We start from the raw sequence: 20658 nt of genomic DNA, 5'->3' as shown, positions 1-20658 counted from the left end.
GCCTCGAACTCAGAAATCCGCCTGCCTCTGCCTCCCAAGTGCTGGGATTAAAGGCGTGCGCCACCACGCCCGGCAGGCCCGTTCTCAACTGGAGTGCCTTATCAGCTTTTGGGGGGAACTGAAGCAAACAAGGGTCGAATACTGCACATGGTGGCGCCCAGCTTTAACCCCAGCCCTCGGCCTGGTTGACAGTGTGAGTTCCAGGCCAGCCAGGGCTACACAGTGAGGCCCTGTCTCATATAAAGGACAGGTACTAATGATAATAGAGCCAAGATTTTTATTTCACTCCACCAGTACACTCAAGTCGCTGCAGAAGCACGAGTGGCAGCTAGCCCTCAATGCCTCCTCAGAATTCCGCTCCCCTCTCTGCTGAAAGCTAGGGAGAAGAAGGGACAGGTGGGGGCCAGTTAGTGGGCTTCTTGCATCCAGTCATGCGAACACCAAACTGGCCAGTGCTGGAACAGAGACGGTTCCCCACCAACTCTGGAGAGCCTCCAGAGTGAGCCCCAAACTTTTAAGACTCTGAGGGGGGTCAGGAGACCACAACCCCCCACACCTAATTAACACTGCCTCTTCCCCCCCCTCCACCTCAGGGCCTGAATGCCTGTGAACAGATTCGAGGGGCACTCTATCTGGAATGTTCTGCCAAGTTTCGAGAGAACGTGGAAGACGTCTTCAGGGAATCTGCCAAGGTGGCCCTCAGTGCCCTGAAGAAAGCACAGAAACAGAAAAAACACAGGGTCTGCCTGCTGCTGTGACCCTGGGGACAGAGGGCCTGCTTGGAACTATTATAGCCAGGGACCCAGGCCCAGGTTCCTCTTACAGTGTCTGGCATCTGGGGCTAGACTCTCAGAACATTCTGGAATGGCCCCTTTGGGATTCAGGCTGTAGTGCACTAGTGAATGAGAGTGCCAGACCCACCAATGTTCCTCTACACCGAGACTGGCACTTGTCCCAGGCCACAGGAGGGCCCTTGTCACAGCTCCTCTTTGCCCCCATCCATGCGTGTCTCTCCCTTTCCAAACCCAATTCATGCCTGAAACTCAGAACTGGCACCAGGAATTGTGGGTAGGCATGGATACGCAACGCTGTCCACGAGAGTCCCAAGCACACTGTTTTCTGTCACGGTCTCCCTGAGCTCCTGAGATAGGCTCGGCTACATCCTCCAGCCCCTTCCTGCTTCCCCTCAGGAACCTGGAGACCACAGCCTATCAGGAGAACACAGGCATCAAGCCGGATGTGGGTCTGGTACCAGCTTCTCCCTCCCTACCACACCGAGGACTTCTGTCTCGGGCTTGGTCACAGCCTGAGACGTATGTTCAGAGGGAGAAGAAACAATCTCTCAAAATGTCAAAATATACTCAGGCCAGCCAGCCCATCCATCTGACCCCTGCTCCACATCTGACCTCCAACTCCCCAGCCGACTTCTACTGGAAACTCCTGATGGTCGGGCTCATCCCACCATTAGGGACCGCCAGCAAATGGGGCTCTCTCCCTAGACTATGGCCCACCTGAAAATGGGTCATCAGTCAAGCTCCTCACCAGTCCACTCACTTTCTGCTTCTACTGGAGGTAGAGCTCAGGAGTGGCCTACCTCTGCCTCACTCCAAAACTGACATGGCCACCCCTGGCCACGCTGGACAATTTCTCAGAACTAGCCTGCTGACTGTCTCCGACAGCCAAAGTCTTGAGTCCTGACCCTCTTCCTGGACGGTCTAGAGTCTGCCTTTCAGAACTGTTCAAGCCCGGTATACCAGGTAGGTTTAGTGCCTCCAAGATGAAAGGCACGGTCCGAGAAGAAACCATGGCCTTGGCTGGCCCCTGACCCCAGCGCCACTTGACTTGGTCCCCTTCCCCAAATGCTCCAAGGCTCTGCTGTCCCCTGCGGAGCCAACCAAGGACCTCTTGTCCTCTCAGAATCCAGCGGTCAGCAACCCACAGCCTGTGGGCCACATGTGGCCGGCTGCTTGGTTTTGTAAATAAAGTTTTATTGAACAGCCACAATCATGTGATGGCAGTTTTTGCTCTACAACTGCAGGCTCAAGCTGCCACAGGACTAGCCCACAAAGCCCAAGATACTCATCTTCTGGGCTTTTAAGGGGAGATCTTTGCTGGCTCCTAATCTGCCACAATCCCAGGTACCTGCAAAGGACAGGCCAGGTGATCTGGGGACAGGAGACCAAGGGCAGAAATAGGGCAGGCATGAAGGGAGGGGCGGGCTGTGGCAAACAGGGGCACGTGCCTGCTCTTGCCTTTTGGGAATTTGCCAGGCCTTCTTAGTTTTTGTAAGGTAAACAGAAATCTGGATTCTTATGTCGAATCGCACCACGGAGGAGGCAAGGTCTCATTAAGTCCTGTGAGGACCGAATGAAACGTGTCTGAGGCCACCAGCCGTGACGTCGCGTCTGTTTGGGACACAACACTCAATCTGGAACTGTTTGCCCCTCTACTCTTTCTGCTGCCTGGACCTCACAGGGTCACACCCTGGCCTGAGCCCACTGAAACCCTTCCACTTCTCCCCTTCCTGAGCGCAAACAAGAACCTCTGAGATGAAGAGAGGAAGGGGATGGGTGACCTCCGAATGGCTGAAGTTCCAGTCGCAAGGAGGGTCTGGCTCCTAGGCCAAGTTCTCTCAGCAAGTCTGTGAAGGTGGCTGGAGGGTGCCGGAACTCTGACAACCCAGAGGCTGGGCGCCCTCTGGTGGAGGCTGTCCTTAACACCCTGCCACATGGAGGTCCCAAGGAGGTTGGCTGCATCACTTTCCCCGCAGTGGTCAGAGGGAGACCATGAGGCAAGAGACCGCGAGGCAAGAGACCAGACAGGTAGGTTCTCTGAGAACTTAAATATTTGTCCACCGCAGGGGTGGGGCTGTGGGAGGCTTACAGCAGAGGTGGTGGCCCAGGACAGGGGAGGCTCCACAGGATGCTCGAAGTTTCATTCCACCCAGTGCCTGGGACACAGTCAGTAGCAGGTTGGCTAAAGCCAACCCCAGTGAGGGATTCAAATGATAGGAGTAGGGAGAGAGGGGTTCCCTGAGGCTTCTGGCCCCTCCCTGGAAGACAGACACAGGCCTGCCCACCGCCATTACACAGAGCTCCGGGGAGGGCAGGCCTCGGATTCCAGGCCTCAAATTCCAGGGAAGCAGGGAAGCCCCGATATTAAATATGTTATAAATAGGGAGCTGGGACAGGTTAATACTGCGCGCACAGGCGGCCTTCACATTCCTCCTGTCTGCCGGGGACCAGGGTTGTGGCCCTGCTCCCAGTGATGCTGCTGGCCCCTGAGATGCTGCTGCCCACGGCTACCGCTGACCGGCAGCCAGGGTGCTAACTGGAACGCCCAGCAGTCTTAGGTCCAAGGCCCCCAGGTGGCACAAGGGTCCAGAGGTTCATGGCTGCTTCGTCTTGTTTCTGTTCTTGTGGAGTTTGGCGTGGACGACTTTGAGTGTGGTCAGGAAATTGCCCAGGAAGAGGATGAGGAAGGTGAGAGCCAGCACGAATACCTGGTCCCATCCAGAGGGCAGCATCCCGCGAGGCCCAGGGCAGGGAAGGAAGGAAGAGAAGTCAGTTCCTCTGAGGAAGAACCCTCCACGAGAGCCTCAACCCCAGACTCTCGGGCAAGCTACAGGAATGGCCAGCAAATGGTGGCAGCAGGTAATGAGGTGGGCCCCCAATCAGGTAGGGCTCAAGAAGAGGGTTCGATGGGATGACCCTTCGTTCAGAGACACTGGCGGGACCCCCTTGCACTATTGAACCCCTTCCCAGTTGACTAGGGTTCGACAGAGTTCTCCTGGGGCAGCTCAGCTGCTTCCCTTTGGCCAGGGAGACAGACACATGGAGGGAGGGTGGGAGGGACGGACGGACGGACGGACGGACAGACTATACCTGCCATTCTTTGCATTCTTCATGGGTAGAGAGCTCAAACAGGGTGACGGCATTGTAGAGCTGCCAGAACTGGAGACAGGGAGACAGGCACCCCTCACCCATCAGTTTCCCTGCAGGTCCATGTGGAAAAGCCAGGGAGATGGACCAGGCCTGTCCCACCCCACCCCACCCCACCCCCGCAACATCCCAAGACGTGGACATCCCTATCCCGTGGAAATGCAGGTGTCTCGGACACAGCAAGTCCTAGATCCTGAGGAAAGGGGGCCCCGGGGGCTACCTGAGGCTTCCTGCCTCTCCTTCAGGGAGAATGGCCCATCCTGTGCTGTGACCGCAAGCAGCGGGGAAGCCCTCAGCCCCCCCCCCCCGGAAGCTGTGGGGCTCCGGCATTAAATGTGTCATCATGGGGAGCTAGGTTTGGGTGATATTTGCATGGATGGGTACCTTGTCCCAGATACCGGAGACAGAGACCTTGTGAGGGAGGGGAGCCCCAAAGATCTTCTGTTCCCAGGGGCCATCCCTGACAGTGGTACCCACAAACAGAAGGACTCACATGGCCACAGAAGAGGAAAGGCAGGAGGAAGGTGAGGCCCCGCCACATCCAGGACTGGAACCCCTCTGTAGGGAAGAAGAGAGAGTGAGTACATACGTGTGTGTGTGTGTGTGTGTGTGTGTGTGTGTGTGTGTGTGTGTGGTGTGCGCATGCGTGTTTTAAAAAAAAAAAAAACCCACACGGTCGGTCTCTCTGTTGTCCAAGCTGACCTCAAACTTCTGGGTTCAAGTGATCCTTCCCAATTCAGCCAACCGAGTAGCAGGAACTTGACAGGCTCCGCCACACCTGGCTGGCCTCACACTGTGTCATTGTGTGTAGTATAAAATTCAGACCAGAAAGATAGGCATTCCAGAGGGTAGAGTTGAGGCCCAGCCACTGAGGGGCCTAGAACCCTGTCGCTACCACGCTCGGGGTGGCTGAAACAGCAACCCCCCCCCCCCCGATCAATTATGAGCAGCAAGTGGATAAAGGTTATCAGCCTCTGCTCGGCCGTATGGAGGTCTGAAGCCCTTCTGTTGCTGTCCCTCCTCCACTGGAGGGAGGAGGACCGCCTTCCCAGCCCCACCCACTACCCAGCGACTCACCCACGGTGAGGTCCAGGTGGTTCCTCTCCCCCAGGGCCCGCAGTCTGTAGAGACAGCCCCGCTGGTAATAGTACTGTAGAAACTGAACGCAGCCTGCAGGGGAGCACAGAACCCGGGCTCAAGGGAAAACATCCTACCCATGGCATCTCCCCGAAATCCTCCATCCTTACAAGCAGACTGGGTGTGGGTGGGCTGGGCAGAGGGGTAGGGCGAGCCTCCTGGTGACCAGCTTTAGCTCTGGTTTTTAATAATTTGCCACAGCTATACATCTATGTGGCTGCCTCGGTTTTTCAGCAGCTGTGTTCCCTCTGCGTGGGGCCCGCGTTTTAGGTTGCCCGCTGCACCCAGGATAATCCCCTACAGCTCGCCTTCTGAGAAGCGTATATTGAGTGCCTACTGCCAAGTCTAGAGGTTTCTAATCTGGTCAGTGCTTGGCTGGGTCATTACATGTCTGAGCTGTCTGTGCTCTGAGGGATATGGGAACGAGGAGAGAGAGCAAGCAGATCTTGGGAAATCAGGTCCCTCCCACTAAGCTGGGCTCCAGCACTCACTCTGAAAAATGGAGAACGCTAGGAACTGATTTCTAAACTTCTGGTAAATTAGTCCATTTGGCCTGGAAAACAAAAGAAAAAAAAAAAACAAAACAGAATGGGGGACACGCTGTAAAACCAGGCATTCACCCATACCCCAAAAGGAAGAGAGCATTTCTGTCCTTTGTCCTCGAGCTGACTGGACCACACCCATCAATCACCCTTTCTAGAATGAAGGGACATCGTGGTCACTCTCCTTCCCCGTGCTGTTCCCCTGTCACCTCTGCCCCAGCCAACAGAAACTGAACTAGTCCCCAGAAAGCTCCCAGCTGGCTCCGCAGGACCCTGGCAGCCGGGCCTCCAGCCAGGTTTTCAGTTAACACTTGCTCTCCCGACCCGCCAGTCAGTTTTGAGAACCCCTTCCCCACGTACCAGCCCCTTGCTCTTGACTCCAGCAGACCGAGGTCACGGGGGAAGACTTACCAAGTCAGCATCACTCCAGACAGGAACGTGGAGACATAATGGTGAGACACCCACCAGCCCTTGATTCTTGGTGAGGAGAGAGAAAGGAAGGAACTAAGATGGAGAGAGACATGCAGGCAGCTCTCAGCTTCCTGGCCTCCATGAGCAGGGGCTGAGAAACGGGCCAAACCATGCCTCAACTCTCCCTGCAGAAACCCAAACTACTCGCAGACTAGTCCAGGGACCTGCTCTGGTGTCCGGGAGTTTCTGTGACTTACGGAACACATCCTTATCCGCACAGGACCCTCAAGCCCCACCTCTTCAGCTCCCCAGCACTGAGATACCCCAAGCCTAGGGTCTATGCTGGACTGAACTACATCTCAAAACTTCTACGTTGCGTCTTAACCTCCTCATCCTTCCGGTGTGACTGTATCTGGCGAGGCTAAAGGGATACAAGCAAAGGATAGAGGATCTTTGACCTAGTGTCTCTGTAAGAGACAGACCAGAGGGAGGGCTGTACAGAGCATAGGATGGGAAGGTTGTCAGTCATCTGTATGACAGGAAGGAGGCCCAAGCCTCCATCAGCACTGGTGATACCTGATGGAGGACATCCAGCTCCCAGAGCTACAGGAAAGCACTCTTTGTTGGTTAAGATGCCCAGTGTGTGTATCCTGGGGCAACAAGAGGTCTTTTGTACACACTGTCCTTAGGCTCCTGTTTTCTTTCCTTGCCAGGCTCTGGGGTCCCAACGTGAGTTTCAGATTCAATGTCAATTCCCCCAAAAGCCTTGTCCTGACTACACTGCCTAAAACATCTCTACAACAGGCATTCTACAACCATACAAGTCTGACTTTCTTTTCTTTCTTATTTATTTCATGTATGTGAATACACTGTCACTGTCTTCAGACACACCAGAAGAGGGCATCAGATCCCATTACAACTCTGGACCTCTGGAAGAGCAGCCTGTGCTCTTAACTGCTGAGTCATCTCTCCAGCCCCCCTTTTTCTTTAGGCAAGGTCTCACTGTTGTAGCTCATTGTGTAGACCATGATGGCCTGGAACTCAGAGATACTCGGGTTCTGCCCGCCAAGTTTTGAGATTAAAGGCGAGTAAGTTCCATCACATCCGGCTTCTTTTTTTTTTTTTTTTTTTAATTTTATGTATGAGTGTTTTGTCTGCATGATGTCTATGTGCTGTGTGTGTGTGTGTGTGTGTGTGTGTGAGAGAGAGAGAGAGAGAGAGAGAGAGAGAGAGAGAGAGAGAGAGCGAGCTAGGAAAGAGTGTTGGATTCTGCAGAACTAGAGTTACAGACGGTTGTGAGCTTCTGTGTGGGTGCTGGGAGTTGAATCCGGGTGCTCTTAAAGAAGGTAGTGCTCTTAACTGCTGAGTAACCTTTCCAGCCCCGGCTTCATTTTCTTCATGGTGTTTATTATGTGCGATTGTTTCTCATCTGTCATCTGAGCCTCTTTCCTATACAGACAGATGCCCCAGAGGAGCAGGGGAGGGTGTGTCTGTGTTGCTCACCTGTGGAAACAGTGAAGCTGCTTAGTGAATGTGTAATCAACACACATGTATTGCGCATGTGTGTGCTCGCGTTTGCCAATACAGGCACAGATATGACACTACAGTAGCGTCTTCCATATATACCAAGTTTATCTACTAATCTGTCCAAGATCCAGGCCTGGCCTTGCATTCGGTTAAGAGTTGTAGGGAATCTTACTGTGAGAAACTGGGGCCCCTTCAGCTTGGGGTTCCTGAACCTAGTTATATCCACCTCGGCATCAGAGTCACCCCAGAAAAAAGGAGCTGGGTCCTCAAACTTCTAAGTGCCCAGGTCTGCTTCAGGCCTCTGGGAACTGCTCTCCGACACACTGTAGCAACCTGCTTTGTAAAAAGCTCCTGGGAGCTGTAAGCTCCTTCGAGGCCATGGGACTGGGGAGCCCTGATCTTCTCTTCAGAACCCTCTTTAGAGAGGATTAAGGAGATGGATCCAAGGTGCTCTCTCCCCAATCCCAGCACTCAGGAGGCAGAGGCAGGCTGATCTCTGTGAGCTCAAGACCAGCCTGGGTCTACACAGTGAGACCCTGTCTCCAAAAAAGAAAAAAAAACAGGGGGGGGGGACCTTGCGAATCGGCCATTGGGGGAAGAGGTGACTAAGGCTTTCTTCTCAACAGGAAGAAGAATCTACCACGTGCAGCTGACGTGGCTCTATGGTAAACACCATGAACACCATGAATGAGGCAATGTCGGAGACCTGTGGCTGTTGAGAGAAGTAGCCTGAAGCCAGGCATGGTGACACATAAATTCAAGGCCTGTCTGGACAACACATCAAGGCCCTGTCTCAAATAGAAAGAAAGGAGCTAAGAGAGAGCTCAGGGGTAAAGAATTCTTGCTGCTGGGGCTGGAGAGATGGCTCAGCAGTTAAGAGCACTGACTGCACTTCTGAAGGTCCTGAGTTCAAATCCCAGCAACCACATGGTGGCTCACAACCACCCATAAGGAGATCTGATGCCCTCTTCTGGTGTGTCTGAAGACAGCAACAGTGTACTTACATATAATAATAAATAAATGTTTTGTTGTTTTTTTTTTTTTAAAAAAAGAATTCTTGCTGCTCTCCCAAGGGACCCAAGTTCAGCTCCCAGGATCCACATTAGGTGTCAATTCGGTGTCTCACAACCACCTATAATTCAAGCTCTGGCCGATCCAACACCTTTGGCCTCTGTAAGCACCCGCTTATGCATGGCTCCGTACTCCGAGGGGGTCAGGGTAAGCCATGTACCTCTTTGTCCCCAGCAGTCCTAATGTACCTTCAGCCTTTCAGATTCTAAAGGACTCTGGCTCCAGTTTCTTAACAGTCAAGGCAGTTTGCCAGATTTCAGACTTTCCACTTAACCAGCAACCAAGAGGTCTCGCTGCAACCTCCCCAGAGCTTTTCGAGGGAGGCCGTGCCACAGCCCTCAGATCTTGGCTGCCCCGGGGCCCCCTTTGTCCTACTGCGAAAGCTCCCCTGAGAGACTCACTCTCCTGGTGTGGGAGCAGCTCTAGCTGGATGCAGACCCCGGGCAACAAGCCTGACTGAGCAGGGGCTTTTAATTTCACAGCTCGCTGTGCCCGGAGCCCAGCTCTGACAGATGCCACCAATAAACACAGCTCGGCGACATCGGGTGGAATTAGAGATCCACCTTCCTCCCGCCTTCACATTCGTGAGCACGGTCCCCTCCATAGCCCAAGGCTCTGGGAGGATTCTCTGCTTATGTAACAGTTTTCATTGTAACAGAATTTAGATACTACACGATTCAGTGGGTTTAAGTGTTTCCTCAGCTGGGAAACCAGCACTACAATGAATTGTAGACCTTTGTTTCACCCCCTACTAGACCTGGATCACTTAGGTATCACTTTCTGGACCCGTTTGCTATGGAAATGCAGCTTGCAAGGGCATTGTGGGCTCCGGGAAGAGCAGGTACACTTGTGTCTGGAATGTCGGGACAGAATGTACTGGTTGCTGGGCTGTGCGGGGGGACAGCCCATCGCTTCTCCCTGCAGGACACGTTAGCCTGCATTATAAGCAGAGGGTGCACTAGGCGCACTGCTTAGCGCCAGGTGGCCTCTTGCTTTGTGCTTTTGGATTTTCAGGAGAGCCAGTGGGATGACTTCTGCGGGAAATGTTTGTTCTAAGTCTAGCCCCTAAAACAAAGCAAACAAACAAACAAAAACAGTGGGAGCCGGGGCCATGGCTTGCTCCTTGCGGTCATTCTGAGTCAGAAGGGAAGGATCGTTTGCCATCTGTCAATCATCAGCCATTCCGCCTCCCAGGTCTCTGCTTTCTTATGGGGGCAGCACCTCAACCAGTCAGGGGTTTAAATGGAGAGGAGGAATCTCTCTGGACAGGCGGCTCAGAGCCAGCCCGGCACAGTGATTGGCTTGGAAGTCAGCAAGTGACTCAAGCCTAGCCAATCAGAAGTCTGTGTCAAGACTCCCGCTGGCTCTGTGGGAATGATGGGAAGATAGCCTGATCCAGCATTGTGGATGAAATGGGAAGGCAGCCTGGGCTGTGGGGAGAGAACCTGGGGAAAGCACGCAGCCAGTGGGTCTACTGACACTGCCAGAGCCCTTCTTGCCTCCTTAAACTTCCCAGATAAAGAGCAGTAAACGCCCTTCAGATTTGGTCCCTGTTAGGTGCATTTCCAACATTTGCAAAAGGAAAGGGAAGGTGGCTGTTTAGTGAGTTAATGAGTCACACCAGCTGGGGAAGGTATGAGACTCACAATAGCTCCATCTCAAAGTAGGACAGTCCCCGCCCGCCCCCCCTAACCCCAGACCTGCTTTCCATGACCCCCAGGTACAAAGCAGGAACATGGACAGACGGAGTTTACAGTTCGTGCTTCTAGGAGCCCATCACGGGAGGCCCGTGTGGTTCAGGTCTGCTGTCCCAGGATACCTACATAGCCCCCAAATTCCTCTCAGCACTGAAGGGCCCAGATTTCATTCATCTCAGCAAGGCTTATGGAATGCTTACTGGGTACCAGCCCTGCACAGGCCCTGTGGTGCTTAAGGGGTGGACAACAGACCAGAGGGATGGCTCAGTGGGAGGGGACCTAAATTCAATCCCCAGGGCCTTCCTGGGGAAGGAGACTACCGCCTACCACGGGCTGCGCGCTGTATTTCACACACACACACACACACACACACACACACACACACACACACACACACGGCAGCATGTGCATGTCCACAGACTCACAGACCATTAAATAAAGTAAATTTTAAAAAACGATGACCCGGGCTGGAGAGATGGCTCAGTGGTTAAGAGCACTGACTGCTTTTCCAGAGGTCCTGAGTTCAAATCCCAGCAACCACATGGTGGCTCACAACCACCTGTAATGAGATTTGACGCCCTCTCCTGGTGTGTCTGAAGACAGCTACAGCTACAGTGTACTTACATATAATAATAAATAAATCAAAAAACAAAAACAAAAACAAATAAATAATGAAGACCCAACTGCATATGCACACCCACCCACATACAGACAATAAAAAAATGTAAAAAATAAGATGTATGAAGCTGTAAATGCATGCCTACATATACCTATAAGAAAACAAATATAAAAATTAAGATGAACATGGTTGCATATGCACTTCCCACATACACACAAACAATACATAAATAGACAATAAAATTAATGTTAAATTAAGATGGAGTTGCCCACCTGCCTTGCTCCGCCTCCCCACAGACTGGCCACAGCTCCTGTCAATCATTCTAGAAACCCACTGGGTCTATTCCAGGTTCTCCTTCCCTGGGGCTTGAATTCTAGTTCCACTACTGCATGGGAATGTGTAGGAAAGCCGCGTTTTAAAAAGTTTGTGCCAGGCAGTGGTGGCTCACACCTTTATAATCCCAGCACTTGGGAGGCAGAGGTAGGCGGATCTCTGAGTTCAAGGCCAGCCTGGTCTACAGAGTGAGTTCCAGGACAGCCAGAGCTACACAGAGAAACCCTGTTTCAAAACAAACAAACAAACAAACAAACAAAAACAAAATAAACCAAACAGCCCCCCCCCATAAGTCTGTGAGTGATCCCTAGAGACAAAGGGGGTGACATCGCAAAATCTCTAACCCAGCGTCTAGAGCCGAGGGGACGTGGGGGCGCGGGCAGGGCAGAACTACAAACACAGCAAAAGCAATCATACCGGTCCCAAGGAACCCAGGAACGCTCCTGCTCAACTGAGGCAAGTAAGGTGTGGTCTGGAACTCCACCCAGCTGACACCTTAGTGCCCCTGGTGAGACTCAGCTTTCCAGGGGACCCTCTCATGTACTTCTTTCTCATGTCCCTTTCTCTCCGGTAACGGCCAGTTCGCAGCTAAATGTACTAAAGCAAACACAAAAACAAACTAACTACTACCAACATGCTCTCAGTAGTCCTTTGTCTCTCTCTCTGTATATCTATATCTATATATCCATCCATCCATCCATCCACCCATGTGTGCACAAACGTTCATTGCCCAAGTGTTGAATCCCTTGGAGCTGGAGTTACGGGCAGTGTGAGCTGCCCGATGTGAGTGCTGGAATCGAACTCCAGGTCTCATGCTCTTAACCAGTGAGCCATCTCTCGCCCACCACCCTCTCCCACCCTCGCCCCCCCTACTCTGAATGAGTTCAACAGAAACAATGAGACTGACAGTAAGCCCATGGGGACAGGAGGAGAGCAGGTAACCAGAAAGTCAAAGAAGAAGGGGAGGGAGAAAAGAACTTGGTGTGGTGGCACATGAATTTCATCCCGACATTTGAGAGCTAGAAGAAAAGGGATCTCTCTGTGAGTTCAAGGCCAGCCTAGTCTACGTAGCTAGTTCCAGGCCAGCCAGGACTACATAGTGAGACCCTGTTTCAACAACTATCAAAAAAAAAAAAAAAGAGAGAGAACTGTTGCCAGACATGGTGGTACACACCTTTAACCTCAGCCACTGAGGTTAAGCAGGGAAAACCCAGTCTGCGTTACAGTGAAGACTCAAAAGAAAAGAAGAGCTGGGCATGGTGGTGCACACCTTTAATCCCAGCACTTGGGAGGCAGAGGCAGGCGGATTTCTGGGTTGGAGGCCAGCCTGGTCTACAAAGTGAGTTCCAGGACAGCCAGGGCTATACAGAGAAACCCTGTCTCGAAAAAAAACCAAAAAAAAAAAAAAAAAAAAGGAATTGAACTTTTAGAAAACAGGTCCCACGGTGGCAAGTCGTGGATTTTTTTTTTTTTTCTTTTCCTTTTTTGAGACAGGATCTCACTATGTGTAGCCCTGGCAGACCTGGAATTCACAAGAGATCCACCTGCCTCTGCCTCCGCAGTGCTGGGAGTAAAGGCGTATACTACTGCTCTTAGCATATTACGGCTCTTTTAAAAATATCTTAATTATGTATGTATTTATTTATCATAGGTGAGAGAATATGGTTGGTTTTCCCCTGCCACTTTGTGAGTCCCGGGAACAGGTCAGGTGACGGTCAGGTTTTTTACCAAGAGCCTTTGCCAACCACAATCGTGCCAGCTGTAGATGTTGGGAACCAAACATGGGTCCTCTCTAAGAGTAGAAAATGCTCCTAACTGCTGGGCCATCTCTCCAGTCCCCAAGTCATGGATCTTGACTGGGTCCCAGGACTCTGCTCTCAGGCAGGTAGAGCTGATAGAAGATGAAGAAATCAGGTGGGTTCCTGAATTCAGGACCACTGGGGACCTCCTTATGCCTAGATTCAGACACTGAGACACGGCGACTCTCCCAGGGGACACTGAAACAGAACAGAGAGGGACCATGGCCTGCCCGGTGCTCTAGAGCTGCTCAGAGACCCCCTGAGAAACTACAAGGCAGTGTTTCCACAAGACCCCCATCTCTTGTGCAAGACTTTCCTTTCTGCTCCTTTCACCAAAGTCCACTCATCCCGACAGTAACAATGTTCCTCTGGGGACCCACCCCACTCCCGACACTTGCATCTGTGTTGCTGATGGATCTAGGAGAAGGTGAGCCCATATCAAAGACCTCCAAGCCAGGAGGAAATGGCAAATCCATCCTGGGCTAGGCTCAGAGAAATTGCAAAGCCTTCTTTCCTGGTCCAACTACAAAAGATGATAGTATATGCAAGAAATGTCTACTGTAGCTTTCTCCCCCCCTCCCCCCCAGGCATTTACAGATCGAAGACTGTTCCCCCCTGCAGACACTGTTCCTCTTGAGATCAGCTAAACCTGTCTCCTTGGTCCAGCTGTACGCAATAACCACATATCTGTGTTCAACTCTATAAAAAAACACACTGAGCTCCTGGGGTGCTGCCGATTCTCCATCAGAGAGCCCTGTCCACCTGTTTCTGCACGTCTATGTGTCTGTCTGTCTGTCTGTCTGTCCATGTGACTGTCTTTGTCTATTCTTCATTCCCTCAGTGTCCCAGTCAGTTCCCTGGAACTGTGATAACCGCAGCACTCGAGCCTGGCCAATCACAGCCTTCCAGTCTCTGGTAACAAGGACTGGTTCAGAGACAGGCATACGGTCCAGCCAGTGCCAGCTCCCAGCCAATGGAGCAATGCCGGTAAGACTCTTGGCAGAAAGAAAACATGCCCTGTTTGCTAGGAGTGATGGCGTAAGCCCAGGGCTGTTGGATCGCCTTATAAAGAGCCCAAGAATAGACAGTACGGAGTGGGAGGGTGAAGGATGAGAGAGAAACCGGGGATCACTCAGTGTCTGAGACCTTGAAAGCACCTAAGGTCAGTCCCAGTGAACCTCCTGTATTTTTATAAATCAGCCTGACTTGGGGTTTCTGTCACTTGTCACCATGAGACTGACCATAAAGTGGGCGTCATTGTGCCCACGGCATCAGACACGGTCTCTTCCACCCTGGATGTCAGCATCCCCGGCTCCCTGTTCCTCCAACCGACCGTCCGTCCCCACAGGCCACGCCTCTAGTTACCTGGAACCGTTGCTGATGAGGATGCTCTCCCGAATGGTCAAGGTGCAGTAATACCACACGAGCAGGAAGTTGAAGACTTCGTCGGTCACCCTGGTTGGAAGAAACATCCCCCAGGGAACAGTCTGAGCTCTCCCCTCACTGAAAAGACAGCCAGGACCAGACCTGCCCAGTGTCCGCAACAGTTCACATCAAGGGTGTCTCCTCTTGCCTATGCCCGGACCCTGGGCCATCTCAACCTCACCCCATCCACATCCCAAGATCTAGCAGAGGCTCCTTCCTGGCCCTCCAGCCCACACGGCAACCGGAGTGCAACTAAGCTATACAACATGAGTGACTAGGGAAAGCGATGAGAGGCTTGGAAGAGCATTATCGGAAATCAGAGCCAGCAACGGTCCCGCAACATCCTGACCTCTCACTCCAGCCCCAGAGTGGCGAAAGACCATGCTGCTGTTGTTTTCTAGTTGGCAAAAACCTCACTAGAGAGATCTTAGGAGACTTGTGGATAAGCAGAGGGGAAAATGCCCAGGCTCTAGGGGGGAAGTTCAGACACGGGATCAGAACACGCCACGTCACAGGCTGCCCTGGGAGGAACCCAGAGGCCTCAGTGTAAGGGCCTGTGATGGCATCCCAAGAATGCCAACTCTCTTCCGGAGGGGCAGAGGAGCAGGCTTTGCTGGTGTGCACAGCCATTGCCCTTGGGGGCACAAGTCAGGCAGAGGCAACAGGCAGGCGTGGACTAAGAACCTGCAAGGACCTTTGTTGGGAAATTCAAGTCGCTGGGACAACAGCTGGACTCTCTAGGCAAAGTGCACGCCAGGAAATAAACCCTGGATATTTAGGCCAAATGCCTAAACCATACTTGACTGCCTCTCTGCTTATAGCAGAAAACCCAAGCAGAGAGGGGAATGGACCAGACCCTCCTGGTGGTATACGGTTCCTTCCTTCACCCTCAGCTCAGCACTGTCTGCCCTCCCTCCCTCTCTCTCTGTTCCATCAGTGATGGGCAGACACTGGGAACTATCACACAGTGAATGGCTATAACCCTGTGAGGTGTGGCTTCTTGCCACTGCCTGACAAACAGAGAGACTGGGACCCCATAGGGAATCTGCCCACAGATACAACCATTCTGCCTCAAGGCCAGGATTTAAATCCAGATAGCCTGGGCTAGCTCTTCTTGTTTTTCGAGCATCCATCTTTCTACGTATCAACTGTCTTATATATCCTATGCTGGCCTCCAACTCTCTCGTAGTCAGTGATGGTCTTGAACTTCTGATCCTCCTGCCTCTACTCTCTGAGGGCTGGTATTACAGGGGTGTACCACCACACTGGTTTATCCAGTGCTGATGACTGAACCAGGGCCTTCTTGCACACCAAGCAAGCAGCTGCCCAACAGGGTCACATCCTCAGCCCTATTGATTTATTTATTTTATAACTGAGATATAATTCACACATCATTAAAAAAATTCCCCTTTTTAAAGTATATCATTGAGGCAGGCGGATTTCTGAGTTCGAGGCCAGCCTGGTCTACAGAGTGAGTTCCAGGACAGCCAGGACTATACAGAGAAACCCTGTCTCCAAAAAAAGCAAAAAAAAAAAAAAAAAGTATATCATTTGAAGGCTGGGTAGTACACGCCTTTAATCCCAGTACTTGATCACTGTGAATTCTGGGCCCACCTGGTATACAAAGTGAGTTCTAGGCCAGCCAGGGCTACAAAGAGACCCTGTATCAAAGCACTCACTCACTCACTCAATCAATCAATATTTAAAAAGCATGTAGTTTGGTATCTTTTGTTCATTCTGTAATACTGCTGACTAATTCCAGAGCATTCCAGCATTCTCAAAAATAAAATAAAATAAAATAAAATAAAATGGACTGGTGAGATGGCTCAGTGGGTAAGAGCACCCGATTGCTCTTCCAAAGGTCCAGAGTTCAAATCCCAGCAACCACATGGTGGCTCACAACCATCTGTAACAAGATCTGACACCCTCTTCTGGAGTGTCTGAAGACAGCTACAGTGTACTTACACATAATAAATAAATAGAACTTTAAAAAAAAAAAAAAAAAAAAAAAGAAAAACACACACTTTATTAAAAAAAAATAAAATAAAATGAAATGTAATAAAATAAAATAAAATACTGGTGCCCTTGAATTGCTATTCCCCATTCCTGCGTCCCCTGGCAAGTTCTGCCCCACTGTGTGTCTCTCTGAACCGCTCCCTCTGGACATGTCATACTAATGCACATGTACAATGCATGTCCCTGTGTCCCTGTGTTCTTTTACTTAGCATGATGCTGTAAAAGCTCATCCATGCTGTGGCATGTCAGTGCTGTGCCCCACGCTGAGGCCGTGTCACATCCCACAAACCACACTAAACTCTGCCCACTACTCCACCATGAGGCGGGGCCAGGCAGCAGCTATTCCATAAGGCTTGCTAGATGGATATTGGGTGAGCAGGGACTTCCTGTCAGAACTGTTCCCTCCCCAGCCTACAGCAGCTCTGCCTTCCTAGGGACCCCACCCCCACCCCCGTGCCCTCTGTCACATGTAACACTGAGCCCTGTTACCTGTAATGAAGGACAAATCGACATGCCACAGCACCCAGAAGAAGGATTATGGTCAGGTAGAGCTTAAACTTCTCGTACTCATCCTTGTAAGCAAACCTGCCATGACAGACATCCCCCAGAGGTGGTCTCAGATCGCTGCCATCCCGCTGGGCCCCGCCAGCCCCTAGCCCTGCCTCTGCTGCCATATCCTGTCCATTTATCTACAGGGGAACCCCGTCTTCAACCGGGTGATATCTAGTGAGGGAAAGGGGACCGACTACAAAAGGGCCCTGTCCCTGGGCTTTGAGGCCGTGTTGGGGACAGACAAGGGTCACAGCCAAGTTTTCTTTACCCTTACCTAAAGATTACAGCAAAAACTATGGCTAATGGCAGCTGGAAATGTCCCCTAGATTCGGTTGGACTCTCTGCTCCCCAGGACAAATGCTGGGATAAGATTTAGGATAGAGTCCATGTCGCTCTTGTGGGAAAGATCCACAAACAGACCGACTCTGTGAAAGTAAGAAAGGAGAGGGTTCTCCCAAGGGCTCCCCCACTGAGGCGGGCAGGGTCAGAAAGCCAGAGAGTCTCGACTGCTAATGAGTTCTGATCCATGCAGAAACCCTAGCTTCAAACCTTGTCCCCGAGTCAAGAGAGTCAGGCGAGATCCGGGCACACACTCACTTGGCCTGATTGCTGAGGAGGGTCACGTTCACGTTGCCAAGAACCAGATTCAAGTAGAGCCTGGAAGGAAAGACCTGTGAGGGTACAACCAACACTTTTCAAGCTTAGTGAGTGCTCGCTGAGCATCTCACAGCCAAAAATAAATAATAAATAAATAAAAGGAGGCTAAGCGGGTGGTCAAGTGGGCCTCACGATGGCTGACTACGGCGGTTAGCTATGGACAGAGCCTGGTAACTACATACAAGACCACATGCCCATCTGTCTCCCCCACTGAAGCTACCTTACAGGCCTCATCTCCCAGCCTCCTTTGCAGCCAGATGTAAGCATGTCACTAACCTGTAGCCCAAATGACTAACCTACAGCCAAAGAGTCAATGACAATTATTCAACATCCAAGTCCATTCTCATGAGTGCCCTCTCTCTCTCATTCGCGTGTGTGCACACATACACACACATAATGTCTAAGTCCAATGAAAACCCACCCTAGGTTTTTAAATCCTTAAGACCACTGAGGAACCAGACTTTTTTTTTCTGTTAGAATGGGTAGGCAGATAGAAGCAAGACTAGCATTGCTGGGGGTGGTGGTGGGTGACAGCTTATAGGAAAAGCCTGCCTATGAACAGAATAAATGTATGCAATGGAAAAGACAGTTAAAAAGAAAGCTCAGTCAGGCAGTGGTGGCACAAGCCTTTAATCCCAGCACTTGGGAGGCAGAGGCAGGCGGATTACTGAATTCGAGGCCAGCCTGGTCTACAAAGTGAGTTCCAGGACAGCCAGTGCTACACAGAGAAACCCTGTCTCAAAAAACCAAAGGAAAAAAAAAAAAAGAAAGAAAGAAAGTTCAGAGAGAAGGGTTCTCACAGCATCTAAGTGGTGGGATACATCCACACCCGGTCCATATTTGTACTAATATCCTAGCTACAAATCCCTCATTTCTTTTTTTTTTTTTTTTGGTTTTTTGAGACAGGGTTTCTCTGTATAGCACTGGCTGTCCTGGAACTCACTTTGTAGACCAGGCTGGCCTCGAATTCAGTAATCTACCTGCCTCTGCCTCCCAAGTGCTGGGATTAAAGGCGTGCGCCATCACTGCCCAGCAAATCCCTCATTTCTTAAGCAACCTTGAGTTGTCTAGCTATGCCACACAGACTCCCAACTGACCCAACATCCCCAAAAGGCTTCGGAGAGAAGAGCTCGGGGAAAAAGAGTCCGGGCAACACACTGCTAGAGGGTCTCAGGTGATGGAGGAGATGCTGTTAAATGGACGTCCGACTAACTTGGGAAGTGTTTAATCCACATACAGAGGAAAAGGCAAAAAGGAGGGGTGGGTGATAATGTCCCAGGAAGGGTGGGTGGCAATGTCCCAGGGTGGGTGGGTGGCAATGTCCCAGGAGGGGTGGGTGGCAATGTCCCAGGGCTACTGTACGATACCCATCTGACTGAGGCTCACAAGCAACCTTTCCTCACGAAAGAGCTGACTCCATGCTGGGCTGAACCCTGCTTCAAACACCAAAGTAAGTAAGGGCAGAGTGTGGTACACACCTGCAATTCCAGCACTCCGGAGGCAGAGGCAGGAGGATCACCTTGAGTTCAAGGGCAGCCTAGTCTACAGGGAGTTCTGGGCTAGCCAGAGCAAAAATAATGAGGCCCTGCCTTAAAGGATTTAAAAAGCAAACAAACAGACAGCTGAGATGTAGCTGGGTCTAGAAGAAGGCCTAGCATCCCAGGGCACTCTGGTTCTAATCCCTGAGGGAAACAAACGGGGGTTGGGGGGCACTTCAATGTAATACAGCAGATTGTTGAGGATAAAGTCATTGCTGCTATGGGCATGGCCAGGACAATACTGGGCATGCAAAATGCACTCACTACATGTTGGTTCTCCCAAGAGAGAACACTTTCCTTCAACCCCAGATGCCACACGCAGGTAGCAGGTGCCAGCTCAAAAGGGTTGCCCTAGGGGACGTCACTCCCAGCCACAGGGGAAGGACCACAGCTCCTCCTAGAATGGGAGGAACAGGGACCAAAGTGTCCCCACCACCACCTCCATGTCCTGTTCTCTTTCCGGAGACTCTCACACCCCAGAAGGGCGTGGGGGGCCTGCAGCAGGAAATCAGAGGGCTCGCGTACCCATTCTTCTTTGGTAGGTAGGCCTCCATGTCGAAGAAGACATTCTGCCGCTCCTTAATGTTGGCGGTCATCTGTTGGATGAGCGCCGCCTCCTCATGGCTGGAATGGCGCTTGTACCTGTAATGGAAATGATACTGAGCTCCTGTAGCCGGAGACCTCGGTGGCGTCCACCAATCTCTGCCTCCCTTCCCGACAGAAAAGGAAGACATCGGGGTACGTCACAAACAGAAGCTATGTAAAGGTCACATTCGTAGATGCAGAGAAGCGTCTGGAATGGTCCTACTCAGCACACGGGAGCTGGCTAAGCTGTGCCGCTAAGCTCTTTTCCTCAATTGTAACAGAACTCAAACACTCCAAGGAGGACTGACTGAAAGACAGTTGGCCCATCAAGGTCTTCCTGTTGCCCTTTGGAGAGAGGCAACTCTCAAAACTAAAGAAGTTGGAGGTGGGTGTGGTGGCACGTGTTTGTAAACCCAACACTTAGGAGGCAGGGGTAAGCTGGGTGTGGTGGTTCATGCTTTTAATCCTACCACTCAGGAGGCAGAGGCAGGTAGATCTCTGGGTAGAAAACCAGCCTGGTCTACAGAGAGTTTTAAGACGGCCAGGGCTACACGGAGAAACCGGCTCAATGTAAATGGATGGATGGATGGATGGGTAGATGGTGTAGACAGAGAGACAGACAGACAGACAGATAAAGATGACAGATATAGCCGGGTGTGGTGGCACATGCCTTTAATCCCAGCACTCGGGAAGCAGAGACAGGCGGATTTCTGAGTTCGAGGCCAGCCTGGTCTACAAAGTGAGTTCCAGAGAAACCCTGTCTCGAAAAACCAAAAAAAAAAAAAAAAAAAAAAAAAGAGGATGCGAG

General features: G+C 51.5%; 2 protein-coding genes across 4 annotated transcripts in view; one reads left to right on the top strand and one right to left on the bottom strand.

Moving 5' to 3' along the window:
- Rhof (ras homolog family member F, filopodia associated) overlaps positions 1–3505 on the top strand; it is a 15810-nt gene extending 12305 nt beyond the window's left edge. The window contains exons 5-6 of the mRNA XM_021187248.2: positions 594–2822; positions 3425–3505. Coding sequence (XP_021042907.1) covers positions 594–758 — 165 coding nt within the window. The 3' untranslated portion in view covers positions 759–2822; positions 3425–3505. The remainder of the gene's footprint in view (positions 1–593; positions 2823–3424) is intronic.
- The window catches only part of Tmem120b (transmembrane protein 120B), a 41226-nt gene continuing 23391 nt past the window's right edge, over positions 2824–20658 (bottom strand). The window contains exons 3-12 of one of the 3 annotated variants that reach the window (XM_021186914.1): positions 19791–19907; positions 17668–17727; positions 17008–17103; positions 14443–14532; positions 6032–6097; positions 5570–5631; positions 5019–5111; positions 4435–4499; positions 3885–3953; positions 2824–3502 (exon numbers count right to left, since the gene is read on the bottom strand). In XM_021186914.1, coding sequence (XP_021042573.1) covers positions 3389–3502; positions 3885–3953; positions 4435–4499; positions 5019–5111; positions 5570–5631; positions 6032–6097; positions 14443–14532; positions 17008–17103; positions 17668–17727; positions 19791–19907 — 832 coding nt within the window. In that variant the 3' untranslated portion in view covers positions 2824–3388. Of the gene's footprint in view, positions 3503–3884; positions 3995–4099; positions 4500–5018; positions 5112–5569; positions 5632–6031; positions 6098–14442; positions 14533–17007; positions 17104–17667; positions 17728–19790; positions 19908–20658 lie in introns of those variants that run through there. The other 2 variants (XR_003842961.1, XM_029533710.1) reach the window with 2 other exon arrangements.

Source organism: Mus pahari, chromosome 23, assembly GCF_900095145.1.
Source record: "Mus pahari chromosome 23, PAHARI_EIJ_v1.1, whole genome shotgun sequence".
Lineage (NCBI taxonomy): Eukaryota > Metazoa > Chordata > Mammalia > Rodentia > Muridae > Mus > Mus pahari.
The sequence above is the reverse complement of the archived record's forward strand: the minus strand, read 5'-3'. Positions and strand labels throughout refer to the sequence as shown.